Source organism: Anolis sagrei, chromosome X (assembly GCF_037176765.1).
Source record: "Anolis sagrei isolate rAnoSag1 chromosome X, rAnoSag1.mat, whole genome shotgun sequence".
NCBI classification, from domain to species: Eukaryota; Metazoa; Chordata; class Lepidosauria; order Squamata; family Dactyloidae; genus Anolis; species Anolis sagrei.
In genome coordinates this window covers 86,397,794-86,423,175 of record NC_090034.1, presented here as the reverse complement: position 1 = coordinate 86,423,175, position 25,382 = coordinate 86,397,794, and the positions used below count along the sequence as shown (strand labels likewise).

General features: G+C 46.3%; 2 protein-coding genes across 2 annotated transcripts; both read left to right on the top strand.

Moving 5' to 3' along the window:
- Positions 1-1,921: 1,921 nt before the first annotated feature.
- On the top strand, positions 1,922-15,034 carry SF3A3 (splicing factor 3a subunit 3). Its single transcript, XM_067460648.1, has 17 exons — positions 1,922-2,080; positions 2,206-2,253; positions 6,446-6,498; positions 6,750-6,855; positions 7,423-7,495; positions 7,701-7,792; positions 8,629-8,711; positions 8,855-8,993; positions 9,136-9,204; positions 9,377-9,444; positions 10,405-10,512; positions 10,662-10,731; positions 10,833-10,997; positions 11,099-11,209; positions 11,820-11,910; positions 12,229-12,284; positions 14,779-15,034. Exons 1-17 carry the CDS (start codon positions 1,985-1,987, stop codon positions 14,854-14,856), a joined length of 1,506 nt encoding a protein of 501 aa, XP_067316749.1. The 5' UTR covers positions 1,922-1,984; the 3' UTR covers positions 14,857-15,034.
- Positions 15,035-15,113: 79 nt separating this feature from the next.
- On the top strand, positions 15,114-23,993 carry LOC132780350 (uncharacterized). Its single transcript, XM_067460649.1, has 9 exons — positions 15,114-15,352; positions 19,564-19,631; positions 19,809-19,871; positions 19,955-20,022; positions 20,175-20,285; positions 20,479-20,644; positions 20,821-20,939; positions 21,061-21,156; positions 23,520-23,993. Exons 2-9 carry the CDS (start codon positions 19,595-19,597, stop codon positions 23,775-23,777), a joined length of 918 nt encoding a protein of 305 aa, XP_067316750.1. The 5' UTR covers positions 15,114-15,352; positions 19,564-19,594; the 3' UTR covers positions 23,778-23,993.
- The last annotated feature ends 1,389 nt before the right edge of the window (positions 23,994-25,382 follow it).

Below are 25,382 nucleotides of genomic sequence, written 5' to 3'. Positions count from 1 at the left end.
GAACTCCTTTTTCCCTAGAAGTCTACAAAGCTCTCCTTGGTAAGGGTCACTCGCGGAAGCCAGAAGCAGTTGGTGGGGCTCCACACCAACTGGGGCAAAGACAGACTGTCCAGATTAGAGGTTAAGGATTTCCCCATTAGTTAAAATACAGTTTATGAAGATAGTGCCTGTTCCCTGTGGACAAGATTGAGAGAGCCAATAGACTGTTAAGAAAGTTTTAAAGTACCTGTTTGTTTTCATCAATAAAGAACATTGTTGAACCTTTAAGCCAGGGGTCCTCAAACTAAGGCCCGGGGGCCGGATGTGGCCCTCCAAGGTCATTTACCCGGCCCTCACTCAGGGTCAACCTAAGTCTGAAATGACTTGAAAGCACACAACAATAACAACAATCCTCTCATCAGCCAAAAGTAGACCCACACTTTCCCATTGAAATACTAATAATTTTATTTTTGTTGAAATTGTTCTTCATTTTAATTATTGTATTGTTTTTAAGTGTTTTTTGCACTACAAATAATATATGTGCAGTGTGCATAGGAATTCATTCATGTTTTTTTTCCAATTATAATCCGGCCCTCCAACAGTTTGAGGGACTGTGACCTGGCCCTCTGTTTAAAAAGTTTGAGGACTCCTGCTTTAAGCAATCTAAAGACACTGTTTTAAGGAAATCCAAGGGCCTTTAACATGAGGCAGCCCCGGCGTCCTGTTGGGCACACAGAATTTATGTCCTGTCTACAGTCTTATGCACAGGCCCAGCGTGTGACAGCATATATAATAATAATAATAATAATAATTATTATTATTATTTATTTGATCAGTCATATGACCATTTCAAAATAGAACACGAGTAAAAAACAAGGCAACAAGGTGAAGACAGCAGCCGACCTTCTATTTATAGTCAGAATCTTATTTTCCTGGTTCTCCTTTCAGGAAATCTGCTCTTTTCTTAATAGCAGATGCAGGGATTGGAGAGTCTATTGATATATATACACACAATATATATTATATTATATTATATTATATTATATTATATTATATTATGTTAGGTAAAGGTAGTCCCCTGACATTAAGTCCAGTCATGTCCGACTCTGGGGTGTGGTGCTCATCTCAATTTCTAAGCCGAAGAGCCAGTGTTGTCTGTAGACACCTCCAAGGTCATGTGGCCGGCATGACTGCATGGAGCGCCGTTACCTTCCCGCTGGAGCGGTACCTATTGATCTATTCCAGTGGTTCTCAACCTGGGGTCCCTAGATGTTTTTGGCCTACAATTCTCAGAAATCCTAACAGCTGGTAAACTGGCTGGGATTTCTGGGAGTTGTAGGCCAAAAACATCTGGGGACCCAAGGTTGAGAACCACTGATCTACTCACATTTGCATGTTTTCGAACTGCTAGGTTGGCAGAAGCTAGGGCTGACAGCGGAAGCTCACGCCGCTCCCCGGAATCGAACCTGCGACCTTTCGATCAATAAGCTCAGCAGCTCAGTGCTTTAACCCACTGCGCAACTGGGGGCTCCATTATATCATATCATATCATATTATATTATATATTATATATATTATATTATATGTTATATTATATTATATTATATTATATTATATTATATTATATTATATTATATTATATTATATTATATTATATTATATTATTAGCATAGCACAGGAGACAAGGTGGAAATATCTTTCTGGTCCTCTCTCTCGTCACTCTGGCCCACAGAAGCAGACAACATCATAAAACAGTATCAAGGCTGAACAACAAATGCTGGGAAGCGGGGCTGAGTGTTGGAGGGGCCTTCGAGAAACGTGCCGTCTTAAAGACGGGTCCCGGCGGAAGGAAGAGGCAGCGGAACCTTTCTTCTTGGGCTCCAGGGGCGGGAGGAAGCGCTTACAGTCGGACCTCAGCCGGAAAGAAAGAAGGGGTGTTCCTTCCGGGCGTGCGCGCGCGCAACTTCCGGCCGGGCTTCTCTTTCCTTTGGCCGCCACCTCCACCATGGAGACCATCCTGGAGCAGCAGCGGCGCTACCACGAAGAGCGGGAGCGGCTGATGGACGTCATGGTGAAGGAGATGCTGACCCGGAAAACCACGGTGCGAGGAGGGGCCGAGCGGAGGGGGCTTTGGCGGGGGAGGCCCACTCCCCGCTCCCGCCTTCTCCTCCTCCCGCGCCCTCACTCCCTTCCTCCTCTGTCTTCTCTTCTTCTCCCCTTTTGCAGCTTCGGGACCAAATCAACTCGGACCACCGGACCCGCGCCATGCAGGACGTGAGTGGAGGCGCCGCCAGCCCAGCCCCCTCCCTTCCTCCTTTCTTCCTTTCTGCCAAGCAGGAAGATACGATTCTAATAATATAATGTAATCTATATATATATAAATGCTCTGTGCGTAATGATTACCTTAAAAACAAAAGAACCAATGAACGAAATCACACCAAATTTGGCAACAAAACGTCTCACAACACAAGGAGTGACCATCACTCAAAAAATTATGATTTTGTCATTTGGGAGATGTAGTTGGTGGGATTTATAGTTCACCTATAATCAAAGAGCATTCTGGATTCCACCAACGATGGAATTGAACCAAACTTGGCACACAGGACTCCCCTGACCAACAGAAAACCCTGGAAGGGTTTGGTGGGCATTGACCTTGAGTTTTGGAGTTGTAGTTCACCAACATCTAGAGAGCACTGTGGACTCAAACAATGATGGATCTGGACCAAACTTGGCACGGATACTCAATACACCCAAATAGAAACACAGATGGAGTTTGGGAGAAATAGACCTTGACATTTTGGAACTGTAGTTACTGGGATTTATAGTTACCCTACAATCAAGGAGCATTCTCAACCCCACCAATGACAGAATTGGGCCAAACTTCCCACACAGAACCCTCATGACCAACAGAAAATACTGTGTTTTCTGGTGGTCTTTGGCAACCCTTCTGACACCTCCTCGCAACTCCCTCCCAGGGGTCTCAAACCCCAGGTTGAGAAATGCTGCCTTAAGGCCATCCAGTCCAACTTCCTTCACCAGGGAAAGAAAACATAATCAAAGCCCTCCTGACAAAGGCCCATCCAGCCATTCACACACACACACACACACACACACACATATATGTATATGACAGATGCAGTATCAAAGATTTGAAAGGGACCCCTAAAGAAGGGCAATGATATGTTGCATGTTCCAGAGTAGGCAAACCAGACAATCTCCACATCAACACTGGCAAAGAAACAGCAAGAAATACTGTTTACCCACAAGCAGAAAGACATTACATATATTAGAAACCAACACTTTATCATTAATTTATTTTCCAGATCACCAGACTGGGCCACAGCAACGCGTGGCAGGGGACCGCTAGTATCTATATATATAAAAAGGCTCTGTGCATAATGAGTACCTTAAAAACAAAAGAACCAATGAGCGAAATCACACCAAATTTGGCAACAAAACATCTCACTACACAAGGAGTGACCATCACTCAAAAAATTTAATTTTTCATTTGGGAGTTGTAGTTGCTGGGATTTATAGTTCACCTACAATCAAAGAGCATTCTGAACTCCACCAACGATGAAATTGAACCGAACTTGGGACACAGGACTCCCATGACAAACAGAAAACACTAGAAGGGTTTGGTGAGCATTGACCTTGTGTTTGGGAGTTGTCATTCACCTACATCCAGAGAGCACTGTGGACTCAAACAATGATGGATCTGGACCAAACTTGGCACAAATATTCCATATGCCCAAAATATGAACACAGATGGAGTTTGGGGAAAATAGACCTTGGCATTTGGGAGTTGTAGTTACTGGGATTTATAGTCACCTACAATTCTATTCTGAATGAACCCCATGAATGACAGAACTGGGACAAACTTCCCACACAGAACCCCCATGACCAACAGAAAATACTTAAGGCCCTCTAGTTCAACTCCCTTCACCAGGGCAAGAAAACGTAATCAAAGCCCTCCTGACAGAGAGCCATCCAGCCATATAGATATATATGATTCACACACACAGAGATAAAGTAGATTTGAAAGGGACTCCTAAAGATGGACAATTATATGTTGCATGTTCCAGAGTAGGCAAACCAGACAATCTCTACGTCAACACTGTCAAAGAAACATCAAGAAATACTGTTTACCCGCAAGCATAAAGAAATTACATATATCAGAAGCCAGCACTTTCTAATTACTTTATTTTCCATATCACCAGACTGGGCCACAGCAACGCGTGGCAGGGGACTGCTAGTATTGTATATGCATATAATAGTTATAATATTATAATGTAATGCAATATACTACTACTAGTAATAATATGACCTGAAGTCACAGGTCCGCAGTTTGGGTGTCCTCCTGGACTCATCACTTACACTTGAGGCTCAGGCGTTGGCGGTGGCCGGGAGGGCTTTTGCACAATTGAGACTCGTTCACCAACTGCGACCATACCTCGTAAAGGCTGATCTGGCCAGGGTGGTCCATGCCTTGGTCACCTCTAGATTGGACTACTGTAATGCGCTCTACATGGGGCTGCCCTTGAAAACGGCTCGGAAATTCCAATTGGTCCAACGGGCGGCGGCCAGGCTGTTAACTGGTGCTCCTTACAGGGAGAGGTCAACCCTCCTGTTTAAGGAGCACCATTGGCTGCCGTTCATCTTCCGGTCCCAATTCAAGGTGCAGGTGCTCACCTACAAAGCCCTAAACGGTTTGGGACCCGCCTACCTGCGTGACCGCATCTCCATATACGAACCCACGCGTTCCCTTCGGTCATCTGGAGAGGCCCTGCTCACGATCCCACCTGCGTCGGAAGTGCGTTTGGTGGGGACGAGGGACAGGGCCTTCTCTGTAGTATAATAATATATTCATATTACATGTAATATTACTAATATAATGAGTAGCTGCCTGTTTGCTACCAAGAAGAAGAAGAAGAACTTTATTTTTCTACCCCGCCTCCATCTCCCCGAAGGGACTCGGGGCGGCTTACACGGGGCCCAAGCCCAGGCAGATACAATTAAAATAAAGCAATAACAATTAAAACAGCATAAAACAACATAACAAAAATAGCTAGCAACAACAATAACAGCAGACTAATTTTGGAAGGGGGGGGGGAAGCAAAATCATTACGTGAACTAGTCAAAGGATAAAGTGATTTAGTAAGGTAGATGACAATGTATAATGGCATAGGAAAAATCATGGAAACAGAGCAAATTAACAGGATCAGTTAATATAATATAGGACATCAAATTGAATGACAATTCAAGTCATGATACAGGCCATTTGTCATAGGAGTTGTCAATCAAAAGCATGACGAAACATCCATATCTTTAATTCCTTACGGAATGTGGCTAGGAAGGGTGCCAGCCTAATCTCCCTGGGGAGGGAGTTCCAGAGACGGGGGGCCACCTCTCTCTCGTCCCCACTAACCGTGCCTGAGACGGGAGCGAGAGAAGGTCATCCCCGGAAGATCTTAAGGACCGTGTGGGCTCGTAAGGGAGGAGGCGGTCACGCAGATAGGCAGGTCCTGAACCGTTATCGGCAGCCAGTGGAGCTGTTTAAACAGGGGGGGTTGACCGCTCTCTGTAACTTGCTCCAGTTAACAATCTGGCCACCAATCTTTGCACCAGCTGTAGTTTCTGAACCGTCTTCAAGGGCAGCCTTACGTAGAGTGCATTACAGTACCAAGCACAATTCAAAGTGCTGGCTTTGGCCTATAAAGCCCTAAATGGCCCCGGCCCAGTTTACCTGTCTGAATGCATCTCCCTTTATGAACCACTGCGGAAACTGAGATCTTCTGGGGAGGCCCTGCTCTCTGCCCTGCCACCCATCACAGGCCCGTTTGGCGGGGTCAAGAGATAGGGCCTTCTCAGTGATTGCCCCCCAGTTATGGAACTCCCTTCCTGGCAATATTAGATTAGCCCCCTCCCACCTGTCCTTCAGAAAGATGGTGAAGACCTGGCTGTGGGACCAAGCCTTTGGGGCAGTGCAGTGAGGCAAAATGGTGTCCTGAGATGGTTTTTAAGCAACTTTTAATCTGAATATAAGTTATTTTAATGTTTGTATATATTTATGGTTTTATGTCCCGGCATTGAAGGTTTGCCGTATATATGTTGTGCTCCGCCCTGAGTCCCCTGCGGAGTGAGAAGGGCGGAATGTAAATGTTTTAAATAAATAAATAACAGTATAGTACAATATAATAATATTTAGTACTGATATTGTACTATGCTAATAATATATATTGTATGTATATGTATCTTGTAAGCTGCTCTGAGTCTTCTTCGGGGTGAGAAGGGCGGCATATTAATGTCATAAGTTAATAAATAAATACATAAATGTGGCCCAAGCACCAGATTTAGAGAATACCACAAATATTTTGAGAACCAGTTTTATGGGAAAGGTGGGCTTTTGACCCCACACAGCCCCAACTTGTGCCCCACTGATGGCGGAGCCTTCCTTCTCTTGCAGCGCTACATGGAAGTGAGCGGCAATCTTCGTGACTTATACGACGATAAAGACGGGTGAGAAGGGAGGGGTTGACTGCCAGTTCCAGGGGGGCAGGGGCATTGTGGCCTTTGGAGGGAGGGAGGGAGAGGCGGCTCCTTGGAGTTCCCCCTGAGCCTTTGCCACTTCTTGATGCTCTCCAGGGGCACCTGGGAGGGCTCCCCCCACCCACAATCCTTGAATGTGCTATTGAGCAGGCAAGTCGACTCTCTTCTGTCTGCTCAGTAGACAACCCATTCAATTTCTTCACCTTCTTGTGGCCCCTCAGGCTGCGGAAGGAGGAGCTCAGCGCCATCTCGGGACCCAACGAGTTTGCCGAATTTTACAACCGCCTCAAACAGATCAAGGAGTTCCACCGGAAGCATCCCAATGAGGTGAGGGCCTGCAGGGCGGGTAGCTGCTTATGGCTCCACCAAAAGGCACCTGATAATGGCCTGAAACAAAACATTGTGCAACACGATTTTTGTTCCTGGGTTATAAATGTCATTTCCTAATTGGTTCCATCATAAAAATATGGAAAAAGTTTATTAAACGGCAGTAGCACATTTTGCTCTAGTTTTTCAATGAATATCTCATCAAGTCTCAACCAATTCAACCTCGTTTGTAGCAGCCGCAAAAACAAAGTTGTTTTTGGAGTTGAACAACTTCTTTCAAAGTAAGGACCAAACAGGAAATAACGCTTTCAAGCCAGGAACAGAAAAAAAATCAAATTTTGTTACATAGTAAAATCAGAGCCATTTTTATTTATTTTTTGTTACATTTGGGAGTGTTCTCTGAGTGGTTTGGGACCAACTGTGTGGTGATGTAGCAGTTCTCATTCTTGTGCCAGGGCTCAGAGAGGTCGGCCAGGAATCTAGGAAACAACAAAAACCTGGCTGCTCCCAGTTGCCCCTAATTCTTCCAAGGGGTACAACAATAATGTTTTTTGTGCTCTTTTATAGATCTGTGTGCCAATGTCAGTGGAGTTTGAGGAGTTCCTCAAGGCCCGGGAGAACCCCAGTGAAGAAGCCCAGAGTATGTTTGAGACCTGAAAGCCTTTGGAATCACCCCTTGGTTTCCCTCCGTGCCCTGATGCCTACCTCTCTTCTCAAGAGAAGCTGGAGCGGATGGGCTGCATATTTTGGGGGTGCAGCAAACCCAAGAAAGTGCAGACAGAGTGGAAAGAAGGGGCACTCCCTTCATTGGCAGTTTTCCAGATGCATTTCTTTGTTTTTGGCAGACCTTGTAGAGTTTACCGATGAAGAAGGATACGGCCGCTATTTGGACCTGCACGACTGTTATCTCAAGTACATTAACCTTAAGGCCTCAGAGGTGAGATAAGATGCCTGCAGGGAGCAGGGCATTTCTTGGTTGTTATTATTTTCTTTCTGGACCCTACACTATCCCTCACCTTCAACTAACAGTCTAGTGCTGTATAGAAAGACAAAGAATTTCTGCCTTGTCAATAATTATTATTATTATAGTAGTAATAGTAATTATGCTACAGTAGAGTCTCGCTTATCCAAAATAAGCGCGCTGGCAGAACATTGGATAATAAGGAAGGATTAAGAAAAAGCTTATTAAACATCAAATTACATTATGATTTTACAAATTAATCACCAAAACATCATGTTATACAACAAATCGACACAAAAAGCAGTTGAAAACACAGCAACATTATATAGTAATTACTGTATTTACAAATTTAGCACCAAAACATTGCAATGTATTGAAAAAGTTGTGGATTTGGGCGGGAGACAGACTGTTGGATGAGTGAAGGTTGGATAAGCGAGACACTAGTGTAGTAGTAATAGTGGTGAGGGCCACCTGGTGGCACAGCGGGTTAAACCGCTGAGCTGCTGAACTTGCTGACCAAAAGGTTGACAGTTCGAACCCGGGGAGTGGGGTGAGCTTCTGCTGTTAGCCCCAGCTTCTGCCAACCTAGCAGTTCGAAAACTTGCAAATGTGAGTAGATCGATAGGTACTGCTCTGGCGGGAAGGTAACGGCACTCCATGCAGTCATGCCAGCCACATGACCTTGGAGGTGTCTATGGACAACGCCGCCTCTTCGACTTAGAAATGGAGATGAGCACCAACCCCCAGAGTCAGACACGACTAGACTTAATGTCAGGGGAAATCTTGAACTTTACCCATGATCTGTTTTGCAGAAACTGGACTACATCACATACTTGTCTACTTTTGACCAACTCTTTGACATTCCCAAGGATAGAAAAAATGCAGAATACAGAAGGTGAGTGTAATCGGGCATTTTGAGGAATGAGAGGAAAAGCGCAGAAGTGGCCTTGGCCTTTGGTTTATGTGGCCCCTCTGGTGCTGCCAGGAGCTTTGCTTGTCTTTCTGTGAGTCACCATGCTTTATGTTTTCCCATTACAGGTACTTGGAGATGCTTCTGGAATACCTTCAGGATTACACAGACCGGGTGAAGCCGCTACTAGACCAGAATGAGCTCTTTGGCAAAATCCAATTAGAGTTTGAGAAGAAATGGGATAATGGCACATTCCCTGGGTGGCCGGTGAGCAGAGATGGACAGAGGGGCCATTTTGGCCATTTAGGCTTGGGGCAGACCCTTTTCCAGGCTTGTTTGGTGCTTGCTGGGCCAAGGTGTACCAAAGGCCTTTGGACAGTAACCGTTGTCTCTTGTGTTGTTTTGACAGAAAGAGACCAGCAGCGCCCTCACCCACGCAGGGGCCCACCTGGATCTCTCGGCCTTCTCTTCCTGGGAGGTGGGTTTGCATCCTTGAGTTTTTCTTGTCACAGAGCGGGGCAGGGTGGCAGCGATAGTCCTGCAGTCTCCCCTTTCCCCCCATCCCTTGGTTCTGCTGAGGACATGGCTGCCCTGCAGAGGAGGTGCTATGCACCAGTCTGACTCCCACTAACTGAGCTTTTATGTCTCAGGAACTGGCTTCCCTTGGATTGGATCGGCTGAAGTCTGCCCTGTTGGCGTTGGGTCTGAAGTGTGGGGGGTAAGTTAGCGGCTGGATTTCCATCAGCCCAATGGGAGGCTTTGGGACAGTTTAGCTGGGCTTTAGGGAAGTGGCTGGGTAAGGGCTTTTGCACAATTAAAACTTAAGTGCCAGTTTCACCCATACCTTGGGAAGTCAGGTTTGGCCATGGTGATCCATGGGCTGGTTACATCTCGTATAGACTACGGTAACACGCTCTACGTGGGGTTGGCTTTGAAGACTGTTGTAAGCTTCAACTAGTCCAATGTGTGGCAGCCAGATTACTAATGGAAGTGGCGTATAGGGATCACACAACCCCCTGTTGTGTCAGCTCCACTGGTTGCTGGTTTGCTACAGAGCACAATTCATAGTGCTGACTTTGGCCTATAAAGCCCTGAATGACCCCGTCCCAACTTCCTTGTCCGAATGTATCTCCCTCTATGAACCATCATGTAGGTTAAGATCTTCTGGGGAGGCCCTGCTTTTGGTCCAACCACCTTTGCAGGCACGGCTGATAGGGATGAGAGACAGGGCCTTCTCAGTGGTGGCTCCTTGGCTGTGGAACTCCCCCCGTAGTGGGATTCGATTGGCCCCGTCCCTCCTGTCATTTTGCAAACAAGTGAAAACTTGACTTTGGGAGCAAGCATTTGGCTCAGCATAATTATCTGTGCAATACAGTTGGAATTGACCCTGGATTGATAAATATGATTATTTGACTATTGGCTTTGGATCTATGCACAATAGTCGTCTTAGGTTTACATATGTTGTTTTAATGTTGTTTTAAATTGCTGTTTAATTGCTTTTAATTGTTGTTGTTATTTGGGCATGGAATAATGCCAATTATGTAAGCCGCCCTGAGTCCCCTTTGGGGTGAGAAGGGCAGGATATAAATGCTGTAAATACTAGAGTGCACCCCCCCCCCCCCGGGAAAGAACAGAGACTTAGCTCTGTGGTCTTACCTTGTCTTTCCCTCCTGAGCAGGACTTTAGAGGAACGTGCCCAGAGGCTGTTCAGCACCAAGGGGAAGTCTCTGGAGGCCCTTGACCCTTCCCTCTTTGCCAAGAACCCCAAGACAAAGGGAAGCAAGCGGTGAGTAGGCTCCATGGCCTTTTGCTGATCACATTCCTAACTGCCCATAATGGCTGTGACCAGCTCTTCCTGGGCTCTTGGGGGGGGGGGGGCAGCCCTGGCACCTTGCCAGAGCAGGTCCATACATCACAGTGCTGTTGTCTTTGCAGGGACACAGAGCGCAACAGGGACCTGGCTTTTCTGGAAGCTCAGATCTATGAATACGTGGAGACCCTGGGAGTGAGTGCCCCTCCCTTCCCTCAGCCCCCACCCTGTTTGGGGCCTCATGGCTGGGACAGGACTGCCTTGCTGATGCCTGCAGCCTTTGTCCTCTTTTGTAGGAGCAACGGCAGCTGACCCACGAGAACGTCCAGCGCAAACAGGCCCGGACTGGGGAGGAGCGGGAGGAGGAGGAGGAGGAGCAGATCAGCGAGAGTGAGAGCGAGGATGAGGAGAACGAGATCATCTACAACCCCAAGAACCTGCCCCTGGGATGGGATGGCAAGGTGCGTCCCCTGCTGGTCATTGAAGGGATTTTGGGGAGGGGCTGAGTGGGTCTCTCTGGGGGCAGCACAGAGTAATTTCCTTTCTCTTTGCCCTCTTGCAGCCCATCCCCTACTGGCTGTACAAGCTCCACGGCCTGAACATCAACTATAACTGTGAGATCTGTGGGAACTACACGTACCGGGGTCCCAAGGCCTTCCAGCGGCACTTTGCAGTGAGTGGCAGCCGGGAGAGGCATTGTGTTGGGTTGAGAAGAGGCCCAAGGGGAACCAGAAGAGTCAGGGGAGCTCTGTTTATGATGGATGCAGGGCCAAGGGGTTGGGCCAAAGCAGTGTGGGGTGGGGGAGATGCATCTCAGGAGCTCGGGGGTCTTTCCATATTGTCCTTGCCATATTGTCTATGGGCCAGAAGAGTCAGGGGAGCTCTGTTTACAATGGATGCAGGGCCAAGGGGTTGGGCCAAAGCAGTGTGGGGTGGGGGAGATGCATCTCAGGAGCTCGGGGGTCTTTCCATATTGTCCTTGCCATATTGTCTATGGGCCAGAAGAGTCAGGGGAGCTCTGTTTACAATGGATGCAGGGCCAAGGGGTTGGGCCAAAGCAGTGTGGGGTGGGGGAGATGCATCTCAGGAGCTCGGGGGTCTTTCCATATTGTCCTTGCCATATTGTCTGTGGGCCTGGATTGTGGGCTTGGATGCCATGCAGAAGAGAGGAGTGTGGGGCCGCTCTTCCTCAGGCCCTCTGTGCCCCTTGTGGCTACCTGGAAGCAGCCTGGGTGCGCCCTTCCTTCCTGACCCTCTCTTTTATGCCTTTCTCTGCTCTGCAGGAGTGGCGCCATGCTCACGGGATGCGGTGCCTGGGCATCCCCAACACGGCTCACTTTGCCAACGTCACACAGATTGAGGATGCTGTCTCCCGTAAGTGCAAGCGCCCCCCTCTTCTAGCTGCTTGGGAGTCCAGGGGCAGAATGCTGCCATCACTGCCATATGCCTGTATTCAATTGCAGCAGCTATGAGAGATTCTCTGAGGTCAACCACTGTGTATCTGGCTTCTCTTGATCCCCAGGTGCCATTGGGGTGGGGGTAGTTTGGGTCAATCATCTGGACAAGACAGGAGCCATGATTGGGATGTGGTGGTGGTAGGGGGGCACACGGCCCTTCTTCTGCTAGTGATGGAGGCAGCTGCGTTTATGTCGGGGAGCAGTGGCCCTGACCCTCTGCCTGTGTCTCTTGCAGTCTGGTCAAAGCTGAAACAGCAGAAGGCTTCAGAGCGGTGGCAGCCAGATACAGAGGTCAGTTGGGGCAGGGATGGTGATTGTGAGTGGGTGGGGTGTAGGAGTGCCTGCGCCCCTGTATCCCAAAATCCCCTGAGGTCATCACTATTGGAAATTCCATAACTTATTGGGAATAACTGCACCATAACCTTATTGAAAAGGTAAAAATGATGTCACGTCCGTTTGGCAAATGTGAATCTCCATGTAGTCAAGAGAAGGCATGACTTTGTTAGAAGTCAATGCTTTGAACAAGTGATATTCGTAAGCATTCATGTCCTGGCACACAGGTCACTCAGCTGTTAAACTGAAGAACCCTGTCTTTAAACTACCAAGGATAAAGACATATCATTACAAAAATATATTTGGTTAGCAGATGGTTGATTCTTTGAAGTTGAAATTGCAGTTGCCCAAAAGGTATACCCTCTCTTGAAACCTCTTAGTTAAAATACCTTCAAGGCCTTATATGGCCTGGGGCCAGAATACCTGAGGGATTGCCTCATCCCCTACAAACCCCAGAGATCACTCTGTTCAGACGACCAGAATTTACTTGAAGTTCCCAATTTTAGGACCTTTCACCTGATGTCTACTAGGCGTAGAGCATTTACGGTGGTGGCTCCTTACTTGTGGAATGCCTTGCCAGCTGGGACACGAGCTCTCCGAAATTTACTATCTTTTCGTAGAGCTTGTAAAACTTATTTATTCAGGCTGGCATTTGAACCTTGCTGATTGATTCTTCCTTGATTTTAAATGTTATGTATTACATGTGTATATTGTGAACCGCTCCAAGCCTTCGGGGAGTGGCGGTATACAAAATTGATTAATAAATAATAAATAAAAATAAAATAAATAAAATAAAATATGCACTCAGATATAAAAAAGTCTTTGAAAAATGACATATCTTGTTTAATCATAACTATCTTGTATTGATTCACCATACAGGCACATTTCTTATTAAAGTTCAGTAGTAGATAGGATGTAGGTTTCTCTGTGTGTTTACACAAGATACCATTCTTTATCATTGTCCATAGTCTTTAAGTATAGCTGTACTCACTGAAGTCCATAAGTCATAGTTCTCTATTGAAGTCTCTAAACAGCAACCACTTTCATTGAAGACCAAACACATACATCTATGCATCCACCTCCACTGAGGTCTGATGCAAACTGCTAACATTGAAGTCCAAAAGCATACTGAAGAACAAAATGGAGTCTTGAGTCTGTACATAATCAGTACAATCACATGCCTATAGCCCCTCCCACACCAAAGAGGTCAGTCATACTGGCAAATCAATATCTACATAACAGGTATTGATTTATCGTATCAGGAGTGAACAAAAGAGTTATATTGTACGTATTTAAAACAAAAAACAAAAAAACCCCACAAAGTTTGAAAACTTGGCATTCTATTAAATGCCTTTTGACAGTAGCTGGCCACTTGGAGTGCCTCTGATTCTGATGTTGCTATAAGAAGGTCCTCCATTGTGCATGTGGCAGGGCTCCGACTGCATTGAAATAGGTGGTCTGTGGTTTGCTCTTCTCCTCCCTCGCATGTTGTGAACTCAATTGTAGCTCCGTTTCTTAAGGTTGGCTCTACATCTCATGGTGCCAGAGCGCAGTCTGTTCAGCGCCTGCCAAGTCACCCAGTTTTCTGTGTGCCCAGGAGGGAGTCTCTCATTTAGTATCAGCCATTGATTGAGGTTCTGGGTTTGAGTCTGCCACTTTTGGACTCTTGATTGCTGGGGTGTTCCAGTGAGTGCCTCTGTAGATCTTAGAAAACTATTTCTTGATTTAAGTTAGCAAATATATACATTAACAAACAAATAGCGAAGGCTTGGAAGGTTGCCATTTCCAACAATCACAGCTGGGAGAATCTGATGAACCCTCTATAAATGGGGTGTCTGTCAGTCCCTTGTCATGGCATGAAGGTCCTCCAGTGGGAGGCAGGATTAGCACATGTGCCTGACAATCTGAAGCAGTAGCTGAAGGATGGCTCTGAGGACAAGCCTCAGGGTCCCCCGGAAGCAAAGGGATGGCTGTTGGGGGCTCTCCCAGTAGGTTTGCTGGGGACATCTGATTGCTCTTTGGCCGTGTGAGTCTTGGCGTGATCCATCCCTGCTGCCCTACCTGGGAATCCTTCTCCCACCCTCAATGATTTCCATGCACAGACATTCAATAGATCTCTCCTTCCTTCTTTCCCTCACTCTGTCAGACTCTGGAAGACCTTGGAGTTAAAATCAAGCTTACAACAACAAAACGCTGGAGACAAGAAGTTTATTCCTTTTTTCCAAAGTCCTAAAAAGACAATTCTAAAGTTTTCCTGCTCAAACCTCCTGTATATATCAGCCCCAACTCCCATCTGCCCACTAGTGGCCAAACACTCAATCTGTTAACTGCAGTTTCAATTTCTTATCTACACTACTTTCCCCGCCTGTACCCAGCCTCCCTTCTTTATGGCAGAGAGCCGAAGCAGCCAGTCCCAGCTGATACGGTGATCCTGACACTTTTTTCTCCGCAGGAGGAATATGAAGATTCCAGCGGGAATGTGGTCAACAAGAAGACCTACGAAGACCTGAAGCGCCAAGGCCTGCTCTGAAAAAGGGTGGGCAATTGTGGGCGCCCCTCCCCCTTCCTCATTCCTCCCCTTTCTGTCCTGGCTTTCCTGCATCCACCTGAGCTGAGCTGTCAGCCATCCAGAGAGCAGGGCGGGGTCTCAGACATTTCTTTGTATGTAACAAATTCATAGAAATAAACACTTGTTTTAAAGGCAGAAAGGAAGTGTCTTCAGCATGGTTTGTGTTCCATCAGGCAGTGATCGGTGCAGTTGAGGACCTCCTCCTCTCTTCAGGTCTGTTGTATGCACAGATGGGTGAAATGCAGGGCATTGGTGAATTGGGGAGGCGGTAGAAAGGGAGAGACTTGCTGCCCAGAGAACCAAGGAAGTAGGCTCCTCCTCTGCCTCCTCACCTGCCTTCAGCTGTATCTTCTAGTTGGTGCCACCTCTTCCTGGGCGGGAGGCATCCTCTGTGCCAGTGCTGAAGGCTGGTGTTGCTCAGGCATCCAGGGCTCCTTGCAAGTGAGAAGCAAGCCAGGTAAGTACCCAGGGAGTGAGGGTCTTTTGGGGAACAGACTGAGGAAATGGGGAGAGGGAGAGGCCCAGCATGGAGCGGGTGGTCAGGTCAGGCTGCAGTGGGAAACCTCAGGCATGAACCATGAACAACCCAAAGGGCTCAGTCCCAGCCCTTTTTGCCTCCTGAACATTCCTTACTTGGGGGGTGGCTGCCTTTGGATGTGAAGATGAGCCATAAAGACCCCCCAGTTTCTGCTTTTTGCAAGGAGGATTTTTTTGAGAAAATGCTCACTTTATTGTCAAAGGCTTTCATGGCCAGAATCTGGGTTGCTGTAAATTATTTGGGCTGTATGGCCATGTTCCAGAAGCATTCTCTCCTGACATTTCCTAGTTTCCAACAGACCTCAGAACCTCTGAGGATGCCTGCCATAGATGCAGGTGAAACGTCAGGAGAGAATGCTTCTGGAGCATGGCTATACAGCCCGAAAAACTTACAGCAACGTAGTGCTCACTGTGTTTGGCCTTCACTGAATAATAATAATAATAAAATAATAATAATAATAATAATAATAATAATAATGCCTGCATGCACTATTCACCGATACATCACACAGTCCTAGACACTTAGGAAGTGTTTGACGTGTGATCCACTACAACAGCCAGCAGTGTCTGCTGTGGACTCATCTTGTGTTTCAAATAATGCCTAAAGACTTTGGCCTGCACTTCAAAACAATCAGTGCTGACAAAATTACCATCTGTCAGCTGCAAAAGGCCACCCTACTCGGCTCTGCACCCATTATTCGCCGACACATCACATAGTCCTAGACTTTTGGGAAGTGTCTGACATGTGGTCAAATAAAAAAGCCAGCATAGTGATCTTGTTTGCGGTGCTGGTCCATGAGGTCACGAAGAGTCAGAAACGACTGAACGAATGAATAACAAAATCTTGTTGCGTAATAATACTAATAATAACAACAACTTTATTTTTATACCCCTCCTTCTTCTTTCCGAAGGGACATGGGGCAGCTTACAAATGGGACAAAATATCCACAGAACATCAAAACAATCCATTAAAAACTAAAAACACAATTAAAATTAAAAAATACACCCTCCTTGTCTTTATTTCCTTCCTCCCTTTCTCTCAGTCGGGTGTGTATGTATATTCTGTGCCTGGCTATACTTGAATCCAGTCCTCTCTCAGGTTTGATCCTGACTTGAGCAGTGAGTGCCCTTGAAGGAGTTGCACCTGGAAGAATCAGAGGCTTCTTGGGCATCTCTTTTCAGCATGTGGCTTGCCTTGTCTTTCCCCATATCTTAAAAGCAGTGGCTGATGCAGGGGAAGGGCGAATGCTGAGCGGGAGGACCCCTTGCTGATGAAAGCTGCAGAAGGCTTTGTTGGTCCGGAGTTGCCAAGAGGCAGGAAGGAGGCTGCTCCGGCTTTCCCTGGAGTCTCCACCAAATGCACTGTTGCTGGGCCAACACTGGAGTCCTTGAGGGAACTGCTCTGCGCCACTGGCTTATCACTTTCCAGGCTCCATGACAGCCACTAGTCCCATGGGGTCTTGTGAGGGAGCCTGGGACCCACTGGCAGCCTTCCTGAATTGGTCCGTCTGCCAACCTATCTGCTGAAGCCTCTCCTCCTGCCCTCTGCACCCCTTGCCATTTCTGGGGATGGGAAGCAGCAGCCGTGGCCTTGCTGTGAAAGCACTATTGTGGTCTGAAATACAACCTTACCTTGGCAGGCTTATAAATAACTGTCTCTGCTTGTTAAATTTTATAGCATGGCTGTAATTAGTGGCCCTGTTTTGTGCTTCCCTTTTTAATTGTTTCATAATGAAAACATTTTTTTAATTGAGGCAGCCATCCAAGAACAAAAACACAGATGGCCTGTCTACAAATCTTTAAGAGGGAACGATAAACAGGGAAGGCGGATGTAAGCTGTTAACGTTAAGTATCCTATTAATGAGATCATAAAGTAATTGTGAGAAAGCCGATTGAGCAATAGTCTTCCATGGAGGGCTTCCCAAAGAAGAGAGCCTTCTATTATTTATTTACCATATTTATATAACGTCTTTCTCAGCCCGAAGGTGACTCAAGGTGGTTTACAGTCAGCAATCAATGCCCCTAACAACATAAAATATAATTAAAAAAACATTACTCCTTCAAAGGAGAAATGCTTCTGTGTTTTATGTGCTTTCAAAGTTTGGCCCATAACTAAGGCAGGTTGGGAGATAACAATAGTATTGAAGCAAGGTACTCTTGCTAGCCATCTGGCATATGCCACTCTTCCATCCCGGCAAGTCAAGGGTCATCAGTTGGGAGCCCCTCCCCCCAGCAACAATATAGTAATATATAATAATAATATTGTGCTGTGCTAATATTATAATATATTGTATACACATATAATATTGATATTGTTATATGTAATACAATATATAATAATACTAATAATAATACAATATAATAATTATATATGTTATATTACATATAATATTACTAATAAAATACAGTATAGTGGTAGTATAATATAGTAATATATAATACTAATATTGTGCTGTGCTAACATAATATATTGTATACACATATAATATTGATAATGTTATAATGTAATACAATATAACACTAATAATACAATAAAATAGTTCTATATTTTATATTACATGTAATATTAATAATATTACAGTATTGTGATATAGTACAATACAGTAATATATTATACTTACATTGTACTATGCTAATAATATAATATATTGTATACACATATAATATTGATAATAATATAATATAATACTAATAATACAATATAATAATTTTATATTTCATATAACATGTAATCTATATTTATAAAAATGATCTGTGCATGATGAGTACCTTAAAAACAAAAGAACTAATGAACAAAATCACACCAAATTTGGCAACAAAACATCTCACAACACAAGGAGTGACAATCACTCAAAAAATTATGATTTTGTCATTTGGGAGTTGTAGTTGCTGGGATTTATAGTTCACCTACACAGAACTCCCATGACCAACAGAAAATATTGGAAGGGTTTGGTGGGCGTTGGGAGTTGTAGTTCACCTACATCCAGAGAGCATTGTGGACTCAAACAACAATGTATCTGGACCAAACTTGGCACAAATATTTCATATGCCCAAATATGAACACACATGGAGTTTGGGGGAAATAGACCTTGACATTTGGGAGTTGTAGTTACTGGGATTTATAGTACACCTGAACCACACAAACAACAGAATTGGGGCAAACTTCCCACACAGAACCCCCATGACCAACAGAAAATACTTAAGGCCATCCAGTCCAAATCCCTTCACCAGGGCAAGAAAACGTAACCAAAGCCCTCCTGACAAAGAGCCATCCAGCCATAGATATAGATAGATATATATGATTTACACACAGAGAGATATAGTATCTTAGATTTGAAAGGGACCCCTAAAGAACTACAACTACATGTTGCATGTTTCAGAGTAGGCAACCAAGCAATCTCCACATCAACACTGACAAAGAAACAGCAAGAAATACTGTTTACCTACAAGGCTAAAGAAATTACATATATTAGAAACCAAATCTTTCTCATTACTTTATTTTCCAGATCACCACATTGGGCCACAGCAATGCGTGACAGGGGACAGCTAGTATTACTAATAATATTACAGTATAGTGGTATAGTACAATATAGTAATATAATATTAATATTGTGCTGTTCTAATAATATAATATATTGTATGTACATATAACTTGTAAGCCGCTCTGAATCCGCTTCGGGGTGAGAAGGGTGGCATATAAATGTAGTAAATAAATAAATAAATAAATAAGGGGAAGCCACGTTTGAGATGACCTCAGATGGCTTCAGCACCTTGGAAAGCTCCCTCACAGCCTAAGCCTTGTGGGGCTTTGGCCTGGTGGCTCAATGGGTTAAGCTTTTGTGCCAGCAGGACTGCTGACTGACAGGATGGTGGTTCAAATTTGAGGAGCAGGGTGAGCTCCTGTCTCAGCTCTAGCTTCCCATGCGGGGACATGAGAGAAGCCTCCCACAAGGGTGGTAAAACATCAAAACATCTGGGCATCCCCTGGGCAACATCCTTGCAGACACCCAATTCTCTCACACTACAATTCTCTCAGACTTACAGTTTCTCAAGTTGCCTTCCCCAGAAAGGAGAGGCTATAAAGTGCTCGCTCTGTGTGTTTGCCCCCCACCCCGCCGGCCCTCTCTGCAGGGCCTGAGAGGAAGAGTTCTCCTGGTTCACGATGGTGCGGCCAATGTCTTGGATCCTTCCAGCGCAAGGTAAGAGACACTCTTTTTAACATATCAGAGAGGGAGGGAGGGCAAGAAAGACCATCCCTTTGGGGCTCAGGTCTAGGGTTCAGAGAGAATCCCCCTGCCCCACCTTTTCCTGGCAGAGTGGCTACCTGCTAGGATCCCCATCCCGAGACAAGTCCTTCCGGCCTCTTCCTTCTTCAGGCCTTCTCCTCCTGCTCTGCCTTGTGCTGCGGTCGGACTCTTGGAGCCCCAATGCCTCTGCGGGTGAGGAGAGGAGGGGGGTGAACAGGGGGTGGAGTGGGGAAGGTCTCTTCCTTCTGCCCCCAACTCACCCCCTTCTCTTTCAGAGCCCTTCACCAACATCACCCCTCTTCTCTCCAGCAGCTCTGGGAACGGCTCAGACCCTGTGGTGCCTGTAAGGAATACCAACCCTGAACAAAGGGGGGAGGGAAGGGGCTCTGTCAAAGGGGGTGAGGCTTTGAGTCAGGGCTCAGTGGCTTGGCAGGTCAGTCACTCTTGGCCTGAAAAGACCAGATGGAAGGCCAGCTTCTCCTGCTCTCCTTCCAGCTGACCTGCCAATACTTCCAGTGTTTTGGGGAGAGATGCTACCAAGAGGCAGCAGCAGAGGTCCATAGGAATGGCTCTTGGGAGTCCTGCCACAATGCCTCCCACTGTGAGGTAAGAGCCTGGGCCTTCACCTTTTGGGGGATAGGTCTTTTTTGCCGGGGGGCTCCCCATACATCCCTGAACTGCACCCTGGAATCAGAGGTGGGCCATGAAGGGACACATACAGCTCTCTGCACCCTGTCTTTAAAATGGAGGGCTACTGGTTGATCTTCCATTAATACTTCTATGCCCTGCCCCACACCAGTTGCTCCGTGTGAACAGTACCAGTTACGCAGCCGGGTGCAGCAGTGAGTGTGGGAACGGCAGCGCCACCCCGATGTGTGGAGCCAACAGCAGCGTGAGCATGGAGCCCTGCACCATGGAGTGCTGCAGCACTCCAAACTGCCTGCACCTCAATGCTACGGCATACGGTACTATAGTTGCCAAGTGGGCACAGCCCTCCTCCCCTTCTGGGTGTTGTTTTGGTGGGGGAAAGGCCTCTCCCATTCTATGCACTGTGGCCCCTTGCACCAGTCCCCTGATGATCCAAGGGCACCCACAGCCCTCCAAGGCTTCAGCTAGACTCTTTCTCTCTCTTCACTTCTAGGTGACCCACCACCCATCACCACCACCCCGGTTCTCACAACCACCACCACTACCACCACCACCACCGCTACCACCACCACTACCTCTACCACCACCACCACCACATCAGCCCCCCAAAATGTAGGTGTTTCTTTCCTGGGGAGGAGAGAGGTGGGCTCCACAATGGCCCGAATGGCTGCCACAGTAGGAATCACAAGCATTGCCACCAACGATTCCTGTGTCCCTCTCTTTGGTTTCCTAGGGCAAAGTGTGTGGCCACTTCACCTGCCATGGAGAAGGCTGCTACCGAAGCCAGAGATCCTCCATGAACTGTCATATCAGCTACGACTTCTGTGAGGTAATGAAATATTTGCCACCAAACCATCCTTTGACCCTGGCTGGGATTGTCATAATAATAATAATCACCATCTTCATCATTATCATCATCAGCATCATCTTTATTTATACCCTGCCACCATCTCCCCAATGGGGACTCGGGGCAGCTAACATGAGGCAGAGTCCAAAAATAGTACAACAAAATAATATACAAAACAACAGAAACTTAAACTTAACAAAATACATAGTGTAACAAAATAAAATAGACAATGCAAAATAACATAATAAAATCAATTACCAAGGGTGGGCCAAATGTGCAAGATAATGCCCTGCTCCAAATACATCTTCTCCCCTTTTGGGCCTCAGTAAGGAGGCCAGGGTGGCTGGGACCACAGGACAAAGAAGCTATACCCAGTGTTCCTTCTTGTTGAGAATCAGGAGATGTTGCGCTCAAAATAACCCTCATTTGGGTGATTCCACAAAAATATAGCAGAGTGCCAGAAGCACAGTTCATAACCAGCAGAAGCTTACATGTAAAGAGCAAGGATTGGTTTCCATTCAGCAGGATGGAACATGACTGCAGATCCACAACTTTATAGGATCAAAAATAATATGTTTATTAAAGTCAAAAGAAATCAATTCTGGATAGAAAACGTTATTGGAGCTATCTAGCTTCACTCAGCTATCTTATAAGGAAAGGAAAAAGGAAAAATAACAAAAATAGCTATATCTACTACATGTTGCCTGGATAATGGCAAGATGCCTCCTCATTCTAGAAGAACAAAGAAGAGAGACCAAAATGGGGAATTAACCACATGGCCTCACCAGGGCAATAAAAATATCTATAAATAGGAAGTTCAGTTTTCTCTGAAGAGATCACATTGCTAAGTATTCAAAGGGGGAGGAAGTAGTGGCATGCAGGGTGAGTAAGACAACATCCTCCTAAGCCCCTTCTTAAGATAAGCATGATTGAGCAATAGGGGGAAGCAATCCCTCATTCTAATCTACCAGGCTAACTACTCATTGAGGTCTGGAGACTTGTTCAGTCAGGGATGAAACCCAACACTTCTGAGGCCTCCATGCCGACTCCACTCTGTGCTGAACAGTGGGGTACTTTGCCTGGATTCTTCTTCTTGGGATTCCCTCACTCTCCCTCACCCACCCCACATGCTTGGGGCACAGGGGCCCCTTGCATCCTGGGTTTCTGGAGGCCCCTGTGGCTTCACGTACTAACCCTCTTTCCCAGTCAAAGGATTTGGGGCAGCATTCTGGACTGGGAGAGAGGTCGGCCCTTCTTCCTCTGAAGCGAAGCCTATGGATCCCGCTCCGTGACCCCATTCTGCCCTGCCTTGCAAATGGGGGCTGACTCCCTCCCTCCCCACCAGCATCCCTTGGACCAAGCCCTGGCCCTTTCTCTTTTGGGGCACAAAGGGGGCCCCAATGTTGCTTACTAGCAGCAGCGTGACCCAGCACCAGTAGCCCAAAATGATAAAAAGAACAAAAACCAATGTTATCTCTTCCATAGGCAGCTTTTCTTTACAGTGAACTAATATAGTTGCACTATTTGCAATAACAAGGTTTTCCACAACACAAAGTCATTTATATTTCCTTCTTTGCTTCCATGCTGGGCTTCTTCCTCATGCAGATAAACAGCTGCGTTGTCACAGAGCCTCCTCTCACACCGAGATTACACAGGAGCTTCACAGAGTAGCTTTACACACAGCTTTACACACTAGACCTTTAACCTGGGGTTTCTTTCACTGAAGCTTCTCTCACTCGGCTTTCTCATTTACTAAGGCCTACCTCACACTGTGAGGCCTACCTCACACAGAGGTTTCTCTGACAGACTAAACCCTACTTCACACTGTGAGGCCTTCTCTCACAAATTAAGGCCTACCTCACACTGTGAGGCCTTTTCATAGTCTGAGACCTTTCTCCCACTGAAGTTTACCTCAGACTGAAGGCTACTAAGCTACAGGCACACCTACTTATATAGAACTTCAGCTTTTGCTGAGTCATTGCATCCATTTAACCCTTTCAGTACTTTACTCACATTGTCGAAGGCTTTCATGGCCAGAATCACTGGGTTGTTGTAGGTGTTTTTTGGGCTATATGGTCATGTTCTAGAGGCATTCTCTCCTGACGTTTCGCCTGGATCTATGGCAAGCATCCTCAGAGGTAGTGAGGTGTCATTGCATCCACTGCATCACCTCACAACCCCTGAGGATGCTTGCCATAGATGCAGGTGAAACGTCAGGAGAGAATGCCTCTAGAACATGGCCATATAGCCCAAAAACATTTACTCACATTTTTTTGTAATTAAAAATACCTAGTTGGTTTTTAATATTTCTGGCACCCAACCCCTCTTTCCTCTCCTCCTTCCAGATGAAGAAATCCGGGGCCACCTTTGTGGCCGGCTGCAGCAGAGTTTGCCAGGGGACGGGTGCAGCCTGCACTGCGGGGTCCAAGGGCCCTTGCTACCAGGAGTGCTGCCCAGCCAAACCCAGAGTCAGCTGCCTGCGGCTGGATGGCAAGGTTCACCTCAATGGGGCCGGACAACTGGGCATAGGAGTCCTACCCCCACTCCTGGCCCTCCTCAGCCTGACCTTTGCCCTCTCTCCCTCTCTCCCTGTGAACAACTGAGGCAGCACTGGCCAAGGAAGGCTCTTGCCCCTAACTATCCGCTCTCTATGGGAAGATGTCCACAAAGCAGCCCCACCCACCCTGCCTGCCTGCACTCAATGAGTGTTGGGCCAGGCCTCCAGTTGCTCCAGTATAACTCCTTGAAATGTTTTGGGACAGGTTGGATTTTAAGTTGTTACTGAATGTACTGAGTAATAGATATATACGATGAATTAAAATGCTAAAATATTAGTCACTTATTAACTCCTGTATGGGTCCTTTATTCAATAAACTATGGAATCTGTTAGGAGCCCCCGGTGGTGCAGTGAGTTAAAGCGCTGAGCTGCTGAACTTGCTGACCGAAAGGTCACAGGTTTGAATCCAGGGAGTGGCATGAGCTCCAGCCGTTAGCCTCAGCTTCTGCCAACCTAGCAGTTTGAAAACATGCAAATGTGAGTAGATCAATAGGTACCGCTCCAGCGGGAAGGTAACAGTGCTCCATGAAGTAATGTTGGCCACATGACTTTGGAGGTGTCTATGGACAACGCTGGCTCTTTGGCTTAGAAATGGAGATGAGCACCAACCCCCAGAGTCGGACACGACTGGACTTAATGTCAAGAGGAAAACCTTTATCTTTACCTTATGGCATCTGTTAGGTAACTGATGTGTTTGAAAGAAGTGGTAGCTTCTGATGTATTGTTGAAGGCTTTAATGGCTGGAATCACTCGGTTCTTGTGGGTTTTTTCGGGCTATATGGCCATGTTCTAGAGGCATTTTCTCCTGACGTTTCGCCTGCATCTATGGCAAGCATCCTCAGAGGTAATGAGGTCTGTTGGAGTTAGGAAAATGGGTTTATATATCTGTGGAAATGCCTCTAGAACATGACCATATAGCCCGAAAAAACCCACAAGAACCTAGCTTCTGTTGTGTTTGAAAGGAGTGGAAGGGCCCCGAAGGGAGGACTGGTCTAAGGGAAGAGGTTTCTGGGGACCCTCTCTGTGGCCCCAGGGCTTGCAGGGATTGTTATGGAGGTTGGACGAGCAAGAGAGGGAGGCAGAGGCCTCCTGGAGACTGAACTGTATTCTAAACCACATACAATTATACCCCACCGGTTGTGGTTCAAACTTACTAGCTGACCTAGATTAGCAGCTGCACATAATACTTAACAGCATAAGGTTTTCTTTAACACACACACTTGGTGTTGGTCCTTTTTATAACTTACTGTAACAGGGATCACCAAACGCAGCATTGCCCAAACACAAATCAAGGAACATGAAAGGCACTGCAGATTACTTCAACCAGAGAAGTCAGCCATAGCAGAGCACCTGATGAACCAGCCTGGACACAGCATATTATTTGAGAACACAGAAATGCTGGACCACTAAAACAACCACCATGTCAGACTACACAGAGAAGCCATTGAAATCCACAAGTGTGTGGACCATTTTAATAGAAAGGAGGAAACCATGAAAATGAACAAAATCTGGCTACCAGTACTAAAAAACTCTAAAATTATAACAGTAAATAAAGAACAGAACTTAAACACAGGGGAACTCCAGGCAAGAAACAATCAGGGACAGCTAATCACCTCCCAACAAAGGATCCCCCCAGGCAGTTAGAAACAGG

What these genes read in the sequence shown, in the direction of transcription:
- SF3A3 (XM_067460648.1), top strand. Translation starts at nt 1,985, where the DNA reads ATGGAGACCATCCTGGAGCAGCAGCGGCGCTACCACGAAGAGCGGGAG. An exon ending in TGCTGACCCGGAAAACCACG is followed by an intron (nt 2,081 to 2,205) that starts GTGCGAGGAGGG and finishes CCCCTTTTGCAG; the next exon opens with CTTCGGGACCAAATCAACTC. An exon ending in GATTGAGGATGCTGTCTCCC is followed by an intron (nt 11,911 to 12,228) that starts GTAAGTGCAAGC and finishes TGTCTCTTGCAG; the next exon opens with TCTGGTCAAAGCTGAAACAG.
- LOC132780350 (XM_067460649.1), top strand. Translation starts at nt 19,595, where the DNA reads ATGGTGCGGCCAATGTCTTGGATCCTTCCAGCGCAAG. An exon ending in GCTCAGACCCTGTGGTGCCT is followed by an intron (nt 20,023 to 20,174) that starts GTAAGGAATACC and finishes CTCTCCTTCCAG; the next exon opens with CTGACCTGCCAATACTTCCA. An exon ending in TCAGCTACGACTTCTGTGAG is followed by an intron (nt 21,157 to 23,519) that starts GTAATGAAATAT and finishes TCCTCCTTCCAG; the next exon opens with ATGAAGAAATCCGGGGCCAC.